The sequence below is a fragment of the Seriola lalandi genome, unplaced genomic scaffold, assembly GCF_002814215.2.
Source record: "Seriola lalandi dorsalis isolate HSWRI2012SDOR001 ecotype SW California unplaced genomic scaffold, Sedor1 jcf7180002054372, whole genome shotgun sequence".
NCBI classification, from domain to species: domain Eukaryota; kingdom Metazoa; phylum Chordata; class Actinopteri; order Carangiformes; family Carangidae; genus Seriola; species Seriola lalandi.
Genome location: NW_019524925.1, coordinates 1,170 through 14,690, shown reverse-complemented (window position 1 = coordinate 14,690; position 13,521 = coordinate 1,170). Strand labels below are relative to the sequence as shown.

Sequence of the window (13,521 nt, the reverse complement as noted above, 5' to 3'; positions counted from 1 at the left end):
GGACTGTAATAACTTTGGTGATCCCTTAACTTCTCCTCTAGCACCATCTTGTGGTCAAAATTATAATTTGTCCTATAGTTTGCTTTAGAACCAAACACCTGCAAAACGAATGACATTACCATCAGGTTCAGGCTCCCTCTGCCAGGCACCCTCTAACCACTACAATTCAGTTGTTGCCCCTGCAGGAGAGAGACAACAATGCAGCTTGGGGGCATTCTGGTTGCCTAGTGGTTTAAGACACTGACTTCATGACATCTTTTGTTCAAGTCCATCAAGGGTCATCCTCATCAGTCTCAAAGTAAGTGCAGGGTAGCCTGTACATGTAGCTATGGTTTCAGAATTTACGATAGACAGAAGAAAACAGCCAGGGAAACCTCTGCTCTAAAAAAAAAAAAACTAAAACTGAGTTGTAATATGGTAATCTGTGGTGTATGCTGTAAATTCACTTAGTTTACAGTAAACACTAAAAACATCTTTCCAAAAAGATGAAATGAGATATTTTAAAGATGACATATTTTAAGTCAACTTGTAAATAAATTAATAATAAGGATAATAATCATTTTTACTTTCTTTTTTTTAAACTCATACTGAGAAACGTACATAGCCCTACATCTTAACATTTTCTTAATTCCGCAGACCACAGACACAAATAATGATTGTTCTTCAGTTTAGCATGTTGCGCACGTTGAGCGCACTGGGTGAGTTCCCCCACACTCAACACCGAGGTGGACACACACACTAAGCTGCTCTAAAGTCGGACACAAAATAGTCACAGTAGTTTTGTCTTCCTGTAATAATGTATCTGTGTTTCCTTTAGTTTTAACTTTTATGTAGAGAAACACAACGCATGTCTCTTGAGGAGTCAGTTGGTTGGACGGTGGGAGAGATGGAGCAGTTGTACCCAAACGCGTCGCGCAGCATCACTGCTCTCCAAACCTCGGCACGGACAATGTGGCTCACCGGCGTGGCCATCGCTTCAGTTTATGGTGTGATCAGCGTGCTGGGGCTGATCGGCAACATCACCCTGATCAAGACGTTTTGCTCCGCCAAATCAACCCGCAATGTGCCGAATCTCTTCATGTCGAGTCTTGCGCTCGGGGACGTTTTACTGCTGGTGACCTGCGCTCCGGTGGATGCCAGCCGCTACCTGTCAGAGGAGTGGCTGTTCGGCAGAGTGGGTTGTAAAGTCATCCCTTTCATTCAGCTCACCTCGGTTGGAGTGTCTGTGTTCACTCTCACAGCCCTCTCTGCTGACAGGTAGGCTACGATTTTTTTAAATTGTTAATCTTCTTGTTGAACTTATAATCAGAATAATTTTAAGAAAAGAGCTGTAAATTATCCAAATTATCCAAATATCATACTGTTTTTATTCTTATACAAATAGGTTCAGGCCACGTGTACTAACCTGATGTTTTGTCACAGAAAATGACAAGCAAATATTTAATGTGCATCGATCAGGAGAGAATTATGCACGGCAGAGCTGACAAGGCTGTTGACGCGTGAGAGACCAGTAGGCACCAGTTTCTCCAGAATCAGTCGTCATTTGCTGTTTCAAACCTTTGTTGTCAAATGACATTAAGCTGACTTTTGCCTGTCTAGATGATAAAAATAATCACTGTTACAGTATAATTACACGTTTGTGGGCCCTTAAAGAACATGTCAACAGGCTTTTATATACAGACCACAGTTAGCATTCCTCTAAAACACCTCTAATCCTCATCATGGACATGACAATAATTTCTTGTGGAAAAAATATTGTTTTGCTCAGTGGAGTGTGTCATGTCTGTATATGTTTCAGTTCTTCCTCATTATGTCCCATTTTTAGTCACTCTGGTTATTTTCTCTCAGCAGGAACTCTCCATTAACCTTGGTCACATACGATCTTTCTACTGTTATAGCGAATAATCTTGTGAGTGTAAGAAACAAGATGAAAAGAAAATCGAAAAGAAAACAGGATTTTGGTGAATTTTAATTGATTTCATCCTCAATTGGGATCATGGCCATGCATGGTGCAAGATTAATATTAAAAGCTTAAATCAGTAGTCTATTCTTGATCACCCCACACAGCATGATGTATGACAAAGTATCATGTGATAATGCATCATACTTTAATGGAGGATGTATTTTCACATCATTGGCTTATTGGTTAATTCAGATAAGCCTCTCTCATTTTACCTCTGAAGAATATTATTACAATGTAAACGTTTGAGAAATTGCACTGGCAAGCTATTTTTCCTGTGACAGTACTTTAGAGGCAACATCTGCTTTACCTGTACCATGAGGTAAGTTAATTTGCAATATGCTTAAAGTTGCAGTACATCCAGTACACTTGTCACAGATAGAAGGACATAGCTATAAGTGTATAAGTGTATATATGTGCATAGCTATGATATACAAAACACATTTTTCAAACTTGTGAATATGCTATAATCAAATTTGAAATACATTTGTAATTATAATTTGAGATACACTTATTCTTTGCTGAGAGTTACATAAAATAGGTTAGATAGATACTGTGCACTTAATTTGTATGGAAGTATATTGATGACAAAAAATTTGAGAGAGAGCACAAAAATTCAGTTCAGTTCATCATTTAATGGTGCACAGACACAGATTTGAATAAGGGCAGAATCACATTTTACAGCACAATCCTCATGTGTGCGCTCGTTTCTGAGTCTGCTCTCTCAGTTTTCTCCAGCTGTTTTAGCAGCTTCTGAGCACTTGAGATAACTAGGTGTCCTGTTGCAGCTCGACTGACAAACTGCAGCAGGACACACCAACATCTGGACATCAGGGTTATGTCTTTTTCAAAGTGAAAGTCTGCGCAAGGAAAAAAGTCAGCATTTGAATATATTGCTGAGTGATTGGCGACCAAATACTCTGCTCTTTTTCTCCTACTGGTGGATAAAAAAACATCACATGTCCCAGCATTTATTTTGAAATTAGAAGTAAGAATGTAACAGGATGACCCTTCACTTCCAGGTCAACATCAACAGATTAGACTCTCTGCTTTCAATTTGAGTTTGCCCCCGGGGGCTTCAGACTTCCAGAAGTGAGAGAATGGTTCCCCATTACCCTTTAGGGTTATGTAACAAGTCTATTGATTATGTCATGTCCACCAGTTTAAATTTGGGGACCAGTTTAAATTTGGGGAGATCATGTTTTTTTCCATTTTGGCATGTCAGAATGGACCAAATACTACAATAGCCATGCATCTCAGTTGCCATTGTCATGGAGAAGAGGACATCATGATGAATAAGAGCAGTAATGAATTCAAAATGCTTTTTCGAAGCAGTTGAAAACCCAACATGGAACTGTAGTTGCTGAACTCATTTCAAATTGATCCAGAATTTAAAAGTGAATTAAGCTGCAGACTGTGTTAACTGTTTTCTCAACAATGCAACCTGTAGCTTCCTCTCACTGTTACCAGCTGATGCGTCTTCCCAAAATGCACTTGAGAGTCATTTTTACTTTCTACCTTGAATTTTATACCTTTGTACCTGTGACTCTTTAATCAAAGAAGCAGATATTGTTCGATGCAGTTTTTTTAAATCTTTTGTATACTGATGATTTACCTGGGAGAGGTTCAGACAATAGAAGAGCTCCATCTGTACTTAACACTGTCTATTCAGAAAATGAATGAGGCTTTTAGCTCCTCTTAAAAATCACAGTTTCAGTGTGACTATATAGTCCAAAAATCAAGTCAAGGACCAAACCAAAGAAACAGGCAACACCGTCATGCTAGAGCTGTGAATTTAGATGCTAATCACATTTCCACGCATTTCACATTGCAGCTCCTTGTCATGTTTTGGGATGTTGCAGTTTTTTGTTGTATTAAACCCATACCAATAATGCACAAAAGGGGCCACTTATACCAAACTGCAAACAATAGCTCTCTTTCTTTATATTTGCAAGAATGAATCTGTATCTCTTACAGCCACAGTTTGGAAGAACAGCTCATGAAAAACAAAGTAGATTTTTTCAACAAGGTAAAAACCATTTGCCTTAAAGCTTCTAGTTCTGTAAGCTGTATTGTTACAGTTGCTTGTCCAAAGACAGAAATCATGCTATTGTCATAAGTTTGCAACAGTATTTCTTAGTTAAAGGTGGTTACAGTTTGCTTCACGTTGTGAATTAATGGGAGAAGGGGTAGATGAAATGTGCTACAGAGCTCACAGGTTTGACTTTATTCGACTGGATGAGCTTCTCTGTGTATTATCACTCAATAACTTTAATTGCATGCTGCAGCAACAGGAAGATGCTTTAAAGGTTGGAGAGAGTTGATCCATCACTGATGACATGGCAGCTGAAGAGGTGACTGTTGATGGGTTTTCATTAACATTTCAATAATTTTAGCTGTGTCTCTCAGTTCTGCACAAACCTTTCCCTTTTGTTTAATTCTGTGTATTTGTCACAAGTGGACAGATTTGACAATAGTTTTGCTTTTTGCACCACATCACCATTTCTCCCTATGAACACTCAAAATCTCTAACACCACTGTTATTATTGACACCTTACAATCTGTGTGTAAAACGGTGTGTGCTCTGTTTCTATACAGCTGGTCTATTTTTAGATGTACTGGCATTGCTATTGGGGTCTTTGTTAGTTACATTCAACAACATGACAACATGCACATCATGTGCACCACACAACACTTAGCTGCCAGTTTACAGGAATACCTAGCTAAAACTAATGCAGTCTAGTACAACAGTCTTGGAATAAATGAAGAGTCAACTTAATGGTCATTTTGGTTTGTGGCACTGTTGAACTGTATTGGATAATACGGGTATTTTCTAATACTATGTCCCCCTCATTTACTGTAGAGTAGATTGAATTTAGACTTAGCTTTAGAAACGCCTGCCAGTATAATGCAATAGAGCTTCCAAGGTGTATAAGTATACCCAATAACTTAGAAACTGAGTTTATGTCCAGAGGGAGAGACGGGAAGCAAAGATAGTATGTGAGGTGTAAGGATCAAAGTAAGCCAGTGATTAACAGGAACTCCTGACAGCTCTTAAAATTATCCTTGAATCAAGTGTGTTTTATATAATTATAAACTATTGCCTTAAACACAAACAAGTGGAAAAAGTGGAGGACTCTGTTTAAACAGAAACAAGATGAAATTAAATATACTGTGGGAGTGAAGGGGGCAAAGACAAAAGTACTTGACTGCCTTTTGTATAATCTGTCTGTTCCTTTCACCAGAGTTAATCATATTCAAAGATTTTAATAGTCATTATTCCCTTCAACAACACTAGGCTCATGTTATCTTCTAGAGGAGGCTTTTTTTTCATTGCTCCTCGTTTTTCTATATTACTTCCTCAAGTTCAACAAGGGTAATGCTTTTACCACTAATACTCACTAGATCACTGATAAGACATTATTAAACTACTTTTGTAGCCAGATTGTAAGGAAATGTATCTGGTTGGTGTTTATTCTACCTGCTTTGTCCTTTCAGTCGTAATTGATTTTTGCTTTTAATTGCTGCAGGATGACCCCTCCAATGGGCCATTTGACCACATACCTTCTGGAAAAAGAGCTGCGAACACCTGGGCCAAAATTCATTTATAAACAACTTATTAACATTTACAACTGCAGACATCATTTATAATTGCAGATGACTTTGGTATTTTGGCTGGTAGCTTATTATTGTGGCTTACATCTCTTTGACAGTCTCAATGTTGTTGGCAGAGATAATGAATCAGTCAATCTGGGCTTTTTCTTATCATTATTATTATTACTGATTTATGTCTTTTGTTCATAATATCTAAACTCAAAGTGAAAATCAGTATCTCTCAGTATCGCTTAATCAGTATCATAACTTACCAGAGCATAAGAACCTCATGAGTATTTATTAATGGTTTACAAATATTTATGAATGCATTATTACAAAATTGAACAACAGACATTTTATTAAAACAGCACACTGAAGTTGAAGTTGAGTCTGTAACTACTGTTTACGTTCACTCTCACTCCTCTCTTCAATGGCTGCAAAGGACTCAAAATGAATGTAAATTGTCTGCTAGGATGTGTAAATAAGCAAGGTGTTTGCTAATAAGTTCACGACATGAAATAAACAGATAATAATATGTCAGTGTTTTGTTTTCAGCTTAATTATGCTGCCCCCAAGTGGCCAGTGTCAGCTGCCCTACCACTTTTCAATGGTGTTCTTTTTACTTTTACTTTTAATTTGCTATCTATCTATCTATCTATCTATCTATCTATCTATCTATCTATCTATCTATCTATCTATCTATCTATCTATCTATCTATCTATCTATCTATCTATCTATCTATCAGGTACAAGGCCATCGTGAAGCCCTTGGAAATCCAAACTTCAAGCACCACTACCAACATTGTCCTGAGGGCGGCGCTAATCTGGCTCTTCTCCCTGGTCCTGGCTATCCCCGAGGCCGTCTACTCTGACCTCCACACCTTCAACGTCACCTCCACTGATGAGAGCTTCGTTACGTGCGCACCTTATCCCCATGCTGGGGAACTGCATCCAAAGATACACTCCATGGCCTCCTTCCTCATTTTCTACGTCATTCCCCTGCTGGTTATATCTGTGTACTACACCTTCATCGCCCGCAGCCTGATGAGGAGCGCTTCAAATCTGCCTGTGGAGGGGAACATGCATGCAAGACGCCAGGCCAGTGTTAAAGCTGTCACTACCAGGGCAGTTACCCATTTGTGAAATACTGAGGTCATTTCATTTGATTTAGTCAGTTACTCATAGTTTTCTGAAATTTATTGAGTTACATTTAAACGAAGCAACCAGACTAGTAGCTGGTTTAAATCCTTCTCTACACCATGTGTTTGTTGTCTTATTAAATTTAGCTTGCAACCCTAAAATTTCCATAAATAGCAGCAATGACATAACCTCAGCATTTGCCACGACTCTGAATAGTCATTTTTATGGTTAATTTTGCAGAAATTCTTTGATTTTTCCTTTTTTTAAATTTTCCTTTTTTGAAGTTTTAATTGACACTTTTATTTAATAGCATTGTTCTTTGGTTTTGAAGTTTTTTCACTACCCCACAGGTTGAATCAAGAAAGCGCTTGGCCAAGACGGTGCTGGTGTTTGTTGGGCTCTTCGCAGTATGCTGGCTCCCCAGTCACATCATCTACTTATACCGCTCCTATCACTACTCCCAGGTAGACTACATCAGTCTGTTGTATACACTTGAAGTCTAATGCAGATTTACTGTCTTTGTCTATATTTGTTTATTTAAAAAATTTGTATTTGTATTTTTGTTGTCCGGGCTTATACTGGAGGTTGCTAGAAATCATCTATACAACTTCACTTAGAGCTTTTCATTGTCTTTTACTGGCATTTATAATGCTCTCTAAAAAGTATAGAAAATAACATTTGTAACATAATATTTTAACCATGTACCTTAGTTAATTAATCAGTTGGTAGCTGTCTAAGTATTAATAATAAAGTTGGAAATGGATTGTGGAACAGGCTTCAACAGATTTTTCTGGTATATTTGGAATTAAAGTCCAATAAAACATGAGAAATGATCATAATAACTCATTGGGACATACTTAAAAATCCAATGGGAGGCGGTTCAGATTAAAATAATATTACTGCAAAAATTCAGATTCTGTTTGTCCATATTGCAATGATTTGTTGTTTCTCAACTCTCCACTCTCACTCTTTCCCCTACCAGGTGGACACCTCACTGGTTCACTTTGTGTGCAGCGTAGTAGCTCGGATCCTGGCCTTCACCAACTCCTGCCTCAACCCCTTTGCCCTGTTCCTGTTGAGCAAGACCTTCAAAAAGCAGTTCAACCAGCAGCTGTGTTGCTGCTGTCGTATGATCCTCAGACACTCCTCACAGAGCCCGACACATTACAACACACGTGTGACCTCTGTCCGCAGCACACATTACTCCATGGCAAGTCTGAGCATTATCAATGGCAGACAGATCTATCAGGAAGATTGTGTGTAAGTTCATGTGTACTTTGTGTGTACTTTGTGTGTGTGTATATGTGTGTCCGTGTGCGTGCGTGTGTGTGTGTGTATATGTGTGTCCGTGTGTGCGCGTGCGTGTGCGTGTGTCAGTTCACCAAATATTGATAATGATGTATCACTTTGAGAAAGAAAAAAAAAAGTTTAACTCATTCAATTCATTGCTCTTTTGGTGATGTATCTGTGTAGTAAACACTGAGTTTTATTTCAGCTATTGTCATAGCACTTTGTAAAATATATTTAGTAATATTTGACTTTCTTTTCCAAGCCAATTGCTTTATTGTGCGTACATTATTAAAAAAAGAAAAAATGCAGAGTTTTTGCTTTTGAGTCAGTGGACTTGTTAACCACATTTGAACATATAATTATGCAAACAAAAAAATATGATCAAAATGCTTTTACAAATCATTTTGATCATAAGACCCTTGCATAAGTCATACAATTATTATTAAATATTGCAATTCCATAGAGTCTGGGGGGATACAAATAAATCAGAATTACAGCAGCAGTATATCCTGACTAGATTAGTTAACTAGTATCAGTCAATCGAAATACGCTAAGTCTTGGAAATTACATTTACACTTATAACACTAATTTGTTTTCCATTCACATCTTAATGAGAAATGCACTGGTAACCTGTCTTCCAGCGAAGCAGGTATAACATCTTTTTACCATATGGAAGTCACAAGGAGGGGGTTGGGGTTGGTGATGCGCAACCACAACTCAAGACTTTGACACCATAGACAGGTTTTGTATCCTGAGTCCTGACGTGTAATGAGATTTAGGCAAAACAAGGCTAAGAGTCTACAGCCATGCTAGTGGCTTTGTGAGGCTGTACTTAAACACAGTGCTTGGAGCTGAAAGCTACGGTTGGTGTGCTGACATGATCACATGACAATGCTAGCATGTTGATGTTGAGCAGGTATAATTTTGATCACCTTAGTTTAGCGTGTTTGCAAGCTAATATGTGCTGATTAACACTAAATACAAAGTACAGCTGAGGCTGATGGGAATGCTATTATATTTGCAGATATTTTATATAATAAAATATCAGTCGAACAGAAACTTTGAAATAATTATATTGCTAGATGAAAAGTGGAGGGGATCACCAAAATGATAACAATTTATCCTGAGATGAATGGTATGTACCAAATTTCCTTTCGACAGTTGTTGAGACATTTCACTCAAAACCAAATTCCAGCCTTAATAAGATTTGGAGCTTGTAAAGTGATGTTCACAAATAATTAAATTAATAAATAAATAAAAGGTTTCTATTTGTAAATCAACCTGTGAAATGAATCTGCAAGAGAAATTCAAGTTTGTGTGTTTGTATAGAAAAGATTTGTATTTGTAAAAAAAAAACTGTGATTGAAATCTGTGAACAAATGATATCAGTGGTGACAAAGACACTGTGAACAAAGAAATGTGTTTTGTGAACATCTGTGTACCCAAAACGTTTAAGTTACAAGTGTCAATTTTGACCCTGTTTTTGCACCTGAATATGATTGGACAATGGAAATCCAATTAGACAGCAGAGATTACAACTATAAAGTTGTTTAGAAGTGTTGGTGAATTTATGGAGATGGATGGAACCAAGTCTCGATGATGCTAGTGCCTGCGTTGTTTTGACATGGGAGTTGTAGTTTTTGTGCTCACATAGTAATTGTCAACATTTCAATGTTTTGCATTTTCTTTTATAGCAAGTGATGTAGTGAAGTTGATTTGTCTGACAATGTGGAAAGTAAACCCCAGGAACAAGCTTCATTTTTTTCAGAAAGATTGATGAAAGAAATGCTCACTGATAGATTATGTTGACAGAAGCTATAGTCTATAGCCCTGACATGAAGTCATGACTTCAGCTCTCTATAGACTGAGTACCTGGTAAACATTATGTCTTTCAAACTCCATACCTCCAGATTGTATAACAGGGTGGTTATTAATGAGAAGCCACCACTCTCAAGCTGAGGTTACTCTGAGGATACCATCAGCTTTAGATACAGAAGTCATTATTCAACTGTTGTTTCCTCCTTACAATTAAACTGAACATTGATGAAGTGGCCCTTTAAGGGTTTCATTCAAACTCACAAATTTCACCATATTTACAGGGATGAGAGATGGCAATTGCACTTTGCTTCTGTGAACAATAATCGTCTCTACTGAAAATACATGTGCAATATTTTGCTACGGCAAAGTAGAAACCAGTATCAGTCTTCAGAAAAGGCAGATCAAGGTGGACCACCCCAGTACCTCCAAGACAATGGAGATAACTTTCTGTAAATCACCAACACTGGCACTTTTTTTTATGATTTTAGGACACAGAACCAAATTAAACAAGATCATATGCTTTTGCTATGATGCTGCCAAAAGATGAAAGTTCAATCAATGTGCTCTAAAATGTGATATATATTTTTTTTTAAATTGCTGGATATTGTACTGAATATTGATGTATAATACTCTGGCTTCACTGTGTTTCTGTAGGTGTAATATTTCTAAATGTCAGATGCTGTGATAACTTCAAGCGTACCCTCAGAGCAGTACTGTAAATGTTAGTTGTCTTCTGGTTAGAGATTGTTTTTTGAGCTGTGTCTCAGTTGTACATGGTGTGAAAAATAAACAGTGGGTGTAAATGCTTGTGTTTGTAATTTTGTATTGGAATGTGCAATGTGTGCTCATATTTTTGTGGTTGTTGTGTTAATTTAATTCACCATTTCTCAAGGAATTAAAATTGACAGAGGGTTAATACTGTCGGTGTTTCATGCATTCCCCCCACCAGTTGTAGAAAAATCTTATAAAATCAATAAAACTTATTGTGCATTGAATCACTCTCAACATTATATTGCATAGTGAAAGTGGATCATCTACTTTCACCTCATGTGCGCCTAGCTGTTTACTTAAGTTATGTTTAGGGTCTTAATCCTGTTGCCTGTGTATACACCACATAGTTTCTGCACCACTGGTTTCACTGGACATGATTATTCTACACTGTCACATGCTAGATTTACAGTCGCCATATCACACCACAATGTCCTAATTTGGTGTTTCACAGAGGGAGAGGATCATGCCCAGGTTGCAGGGAGTGGGTGTATAATTCAGTCTGGATAGTGTTTGTTTAATTGTGGTGTGAGTACCTTGTCAAATTTCTGTCCTGCATGGTCTCAACCTTCTACTTAACATGTCATCTTTATAGTCAGGATCATTCTGTGGAAAGCCTGGAATGTAAATAAGAATTAGTTATTATCTTTTTAGTTTAAAGTATGATAGAAACACAAATTAAGACTAATAAAAGGGACATATAATTTCAAAAAGCTTTCAAAAGGTTCTACAGGAATCCTGCAGAAAAGTGTTAAAGGAAACATCAAAGCTTTGCAGTCTCCTCTAGTAAGAAATGTGCATAAATGCTGCAAGAAGATCAATCCTTTTATGACTTACAATATTCTGATGGTTTATGGATTAGTATACTATGACATTGATTTATGTTTTTATGCCTTATTATAGTATGACGTTTTACACCCTACTATACTATGACCTTTTTTTAACATTTTTATGCTTGACTATACTATGATGTTTTTTGACATTTTGATGACTTATTATACTATGATGTTTTTTGACGTTTTTATGCCTTATTATACTGTGATGTTTTACACCCTACAATACTATGATGTTTTTTGACATTTTTAAACCCTACGATACGTTGATGTTTTTTGACATTTTTATGCTTTACTATACTTTGATGACGTTTTATGACGTTTTTATGCCTTATTATACTATGACATTTTTTGACATTTTTATACCTTATTACACTATGACTTTTTACACCCTACTATACTATGAAGTTTTTTGACATTTTTATGCCTTACTATACTATGATTTTTTATGCCTTAGTATACTATGACATTTTTATAACTTTTTATGCCTATGATTTTTTATACCTTACTTTACTATGACATTTTTATGACTTTTTATGCCTTACTATAATATGCCTTCTTTATGACTTTTTATGCCTTACTATACTATGACATTTTTATGACTATTCATCCCTTACAATACTATGACGTTTTTATGACTTTTTATGACTTACTATACTATGACTTTTTTTTCTACTTTTTATGCCTTAATATACTATACTATGTTGTCTTTATGACTTTTTATGCCTTACTATACTATGACTTTTAATCACTTTTTATGCCTTACTATACTATGACGTTTTAATGACTTTATATGCCTTCCTATACTATGACTTTTTATGCCTTACTATACTATGACGTTTTTATGACATTTTATGCCTTGTTATACTAGGACTTTTTTATGACTTTTTATGCCTTACTAAACTGTGTCGTTTTTATGACTTACTATACTATGACGTTTTTATGACTTTTTATGCCTTACTATACTATGACTTTTCATGCCTTACTATACTATGACGTTTTTATGACTTTTTATGCCTTCCTATACTATGACTTTTTTATGACTTTTTATGCCTTACTATACTATGACGTTTTTATGACATTTTATGCCTTGTTATACTAGGACTTTTTATGACTTTTTATGCCTTACTATACTGTGTCGTTTTTATGACTTACTATATTATGACTTTTTATGACTTTTTATGCCTTACTATACTGTGTCGTTTTTTATGATTTTTTATGCCTTACTATACTATGACTTTTCTAGCCTTAGTATACTATGACTCTTTATGCCTTACTATACTAAGACGTTTTTATGACATTTTATGACTTGTTATACTATGGCTTTTTTATGACTTTTTATGCCTTACAATGATATGACTTTTCATGCCTCGCTATATTATGACATTTTTATGAATTTTTATGCCTTACTATAGTATGCCATTTTTATGACTTTTCATCCCTTACTATACTATGACATTTTTATGACTTTTCATGCGTACTATACTCTGACTTTTCATGCCTTAATATACTATGACGTTTTTATGACTTTTTATGCCTTACTATACTATGACGTTTTTATGCCTTACTATACTATGATTTTTCATGCCTTACTATACTATGACGCTTTTATGACTCTTTATGCCTTACTATAATATGACATTTTTATGACCTTACTATACTATGACTCTTTATGCCTTAGTATACTATGACGCTTTTATGACTTTTTATGCCTTACTATACTATGTCGTTTTTATGACTTTTTATGCCTTACTATACTATGACTCTTTATGCCTTGCTATACTATGACACTTTTATGACTTTTTATGCCTGACAATATTATGTCGTTTTTATGACTTTTTATGCCTTACTATACTATGACTTTTTATGCCTTACTATACTATGACACTTTTATGACTTTTTATGCCTTACTATATTATGTTGTTTTTATGACTTTTTATGCCTTACTATACTATAACTTTTCTTTGACTTTTTATGCCTTACTATACTGTGACTTTTTATGCCTTACTATACTATGACTCCTCATGCCTTACTATACTATGTTGTTTTTATGACTTTTTGTGCCTTACTATGCTTTGACTTTTTATGACTTTTTATGCCTTACTATACTATGACTTT

At 35.9% G+C, this 13,521-nt stretch overlaps 1 protein-coding gene across 1 annotated transcript; it reads left to right on the top strand.

The window, feature by feature from the left end:
• Nucleotides 1-847: 847 nt before the first annotated feature.
• LOC111656854 (gastrin-releasing peptide receptor-like) lies at nucleotides 848-7,969 on the top strand. Its single transcript, XM_023408748.2, has 4 exons — nucleotides 848-1,257; nucleotides 6,301-6,652; nucleotides 7,045-7,158; nucleotides 7,677-7,969. Exons 1-4 carry the CDS (start codon nucleotides 848-850, stop codon nucleotides 7,956-7,958), a joined length of 1,158 nt encoding a protein of 385 aa, XP_023264516.2. The 3' UTR covers nucleotides 7,959-7,969.
• Nucleotides 7,970-13,521: the final 5,552 nt, after the last annotated feature.

Bases quoted from the DNA above. Each gene is read 5' to 3' on its own strand.
- LOC111656854 (XM_023408748.2), top strand. From the start codon at position 848: ATGTCTCTTGAGGAGTCAGTTGGTTGGACGGTGGGAGAGATGGAGCAG. The intron at 1,258-6,300 runs GTAGGCTACGAT...TCTATCTATCAG, and splicing joins ACAGCCCTCTCTGCTGACAG to GTACAAGGCCATCGTGAAGC. The intron at 7,159-7,676 runs GTAGACTACATC...TTCCCCTACCAG, and splicing joins GCTCCTATCACTACTCCCAG to GTGGACACCTCACTGGTTCA.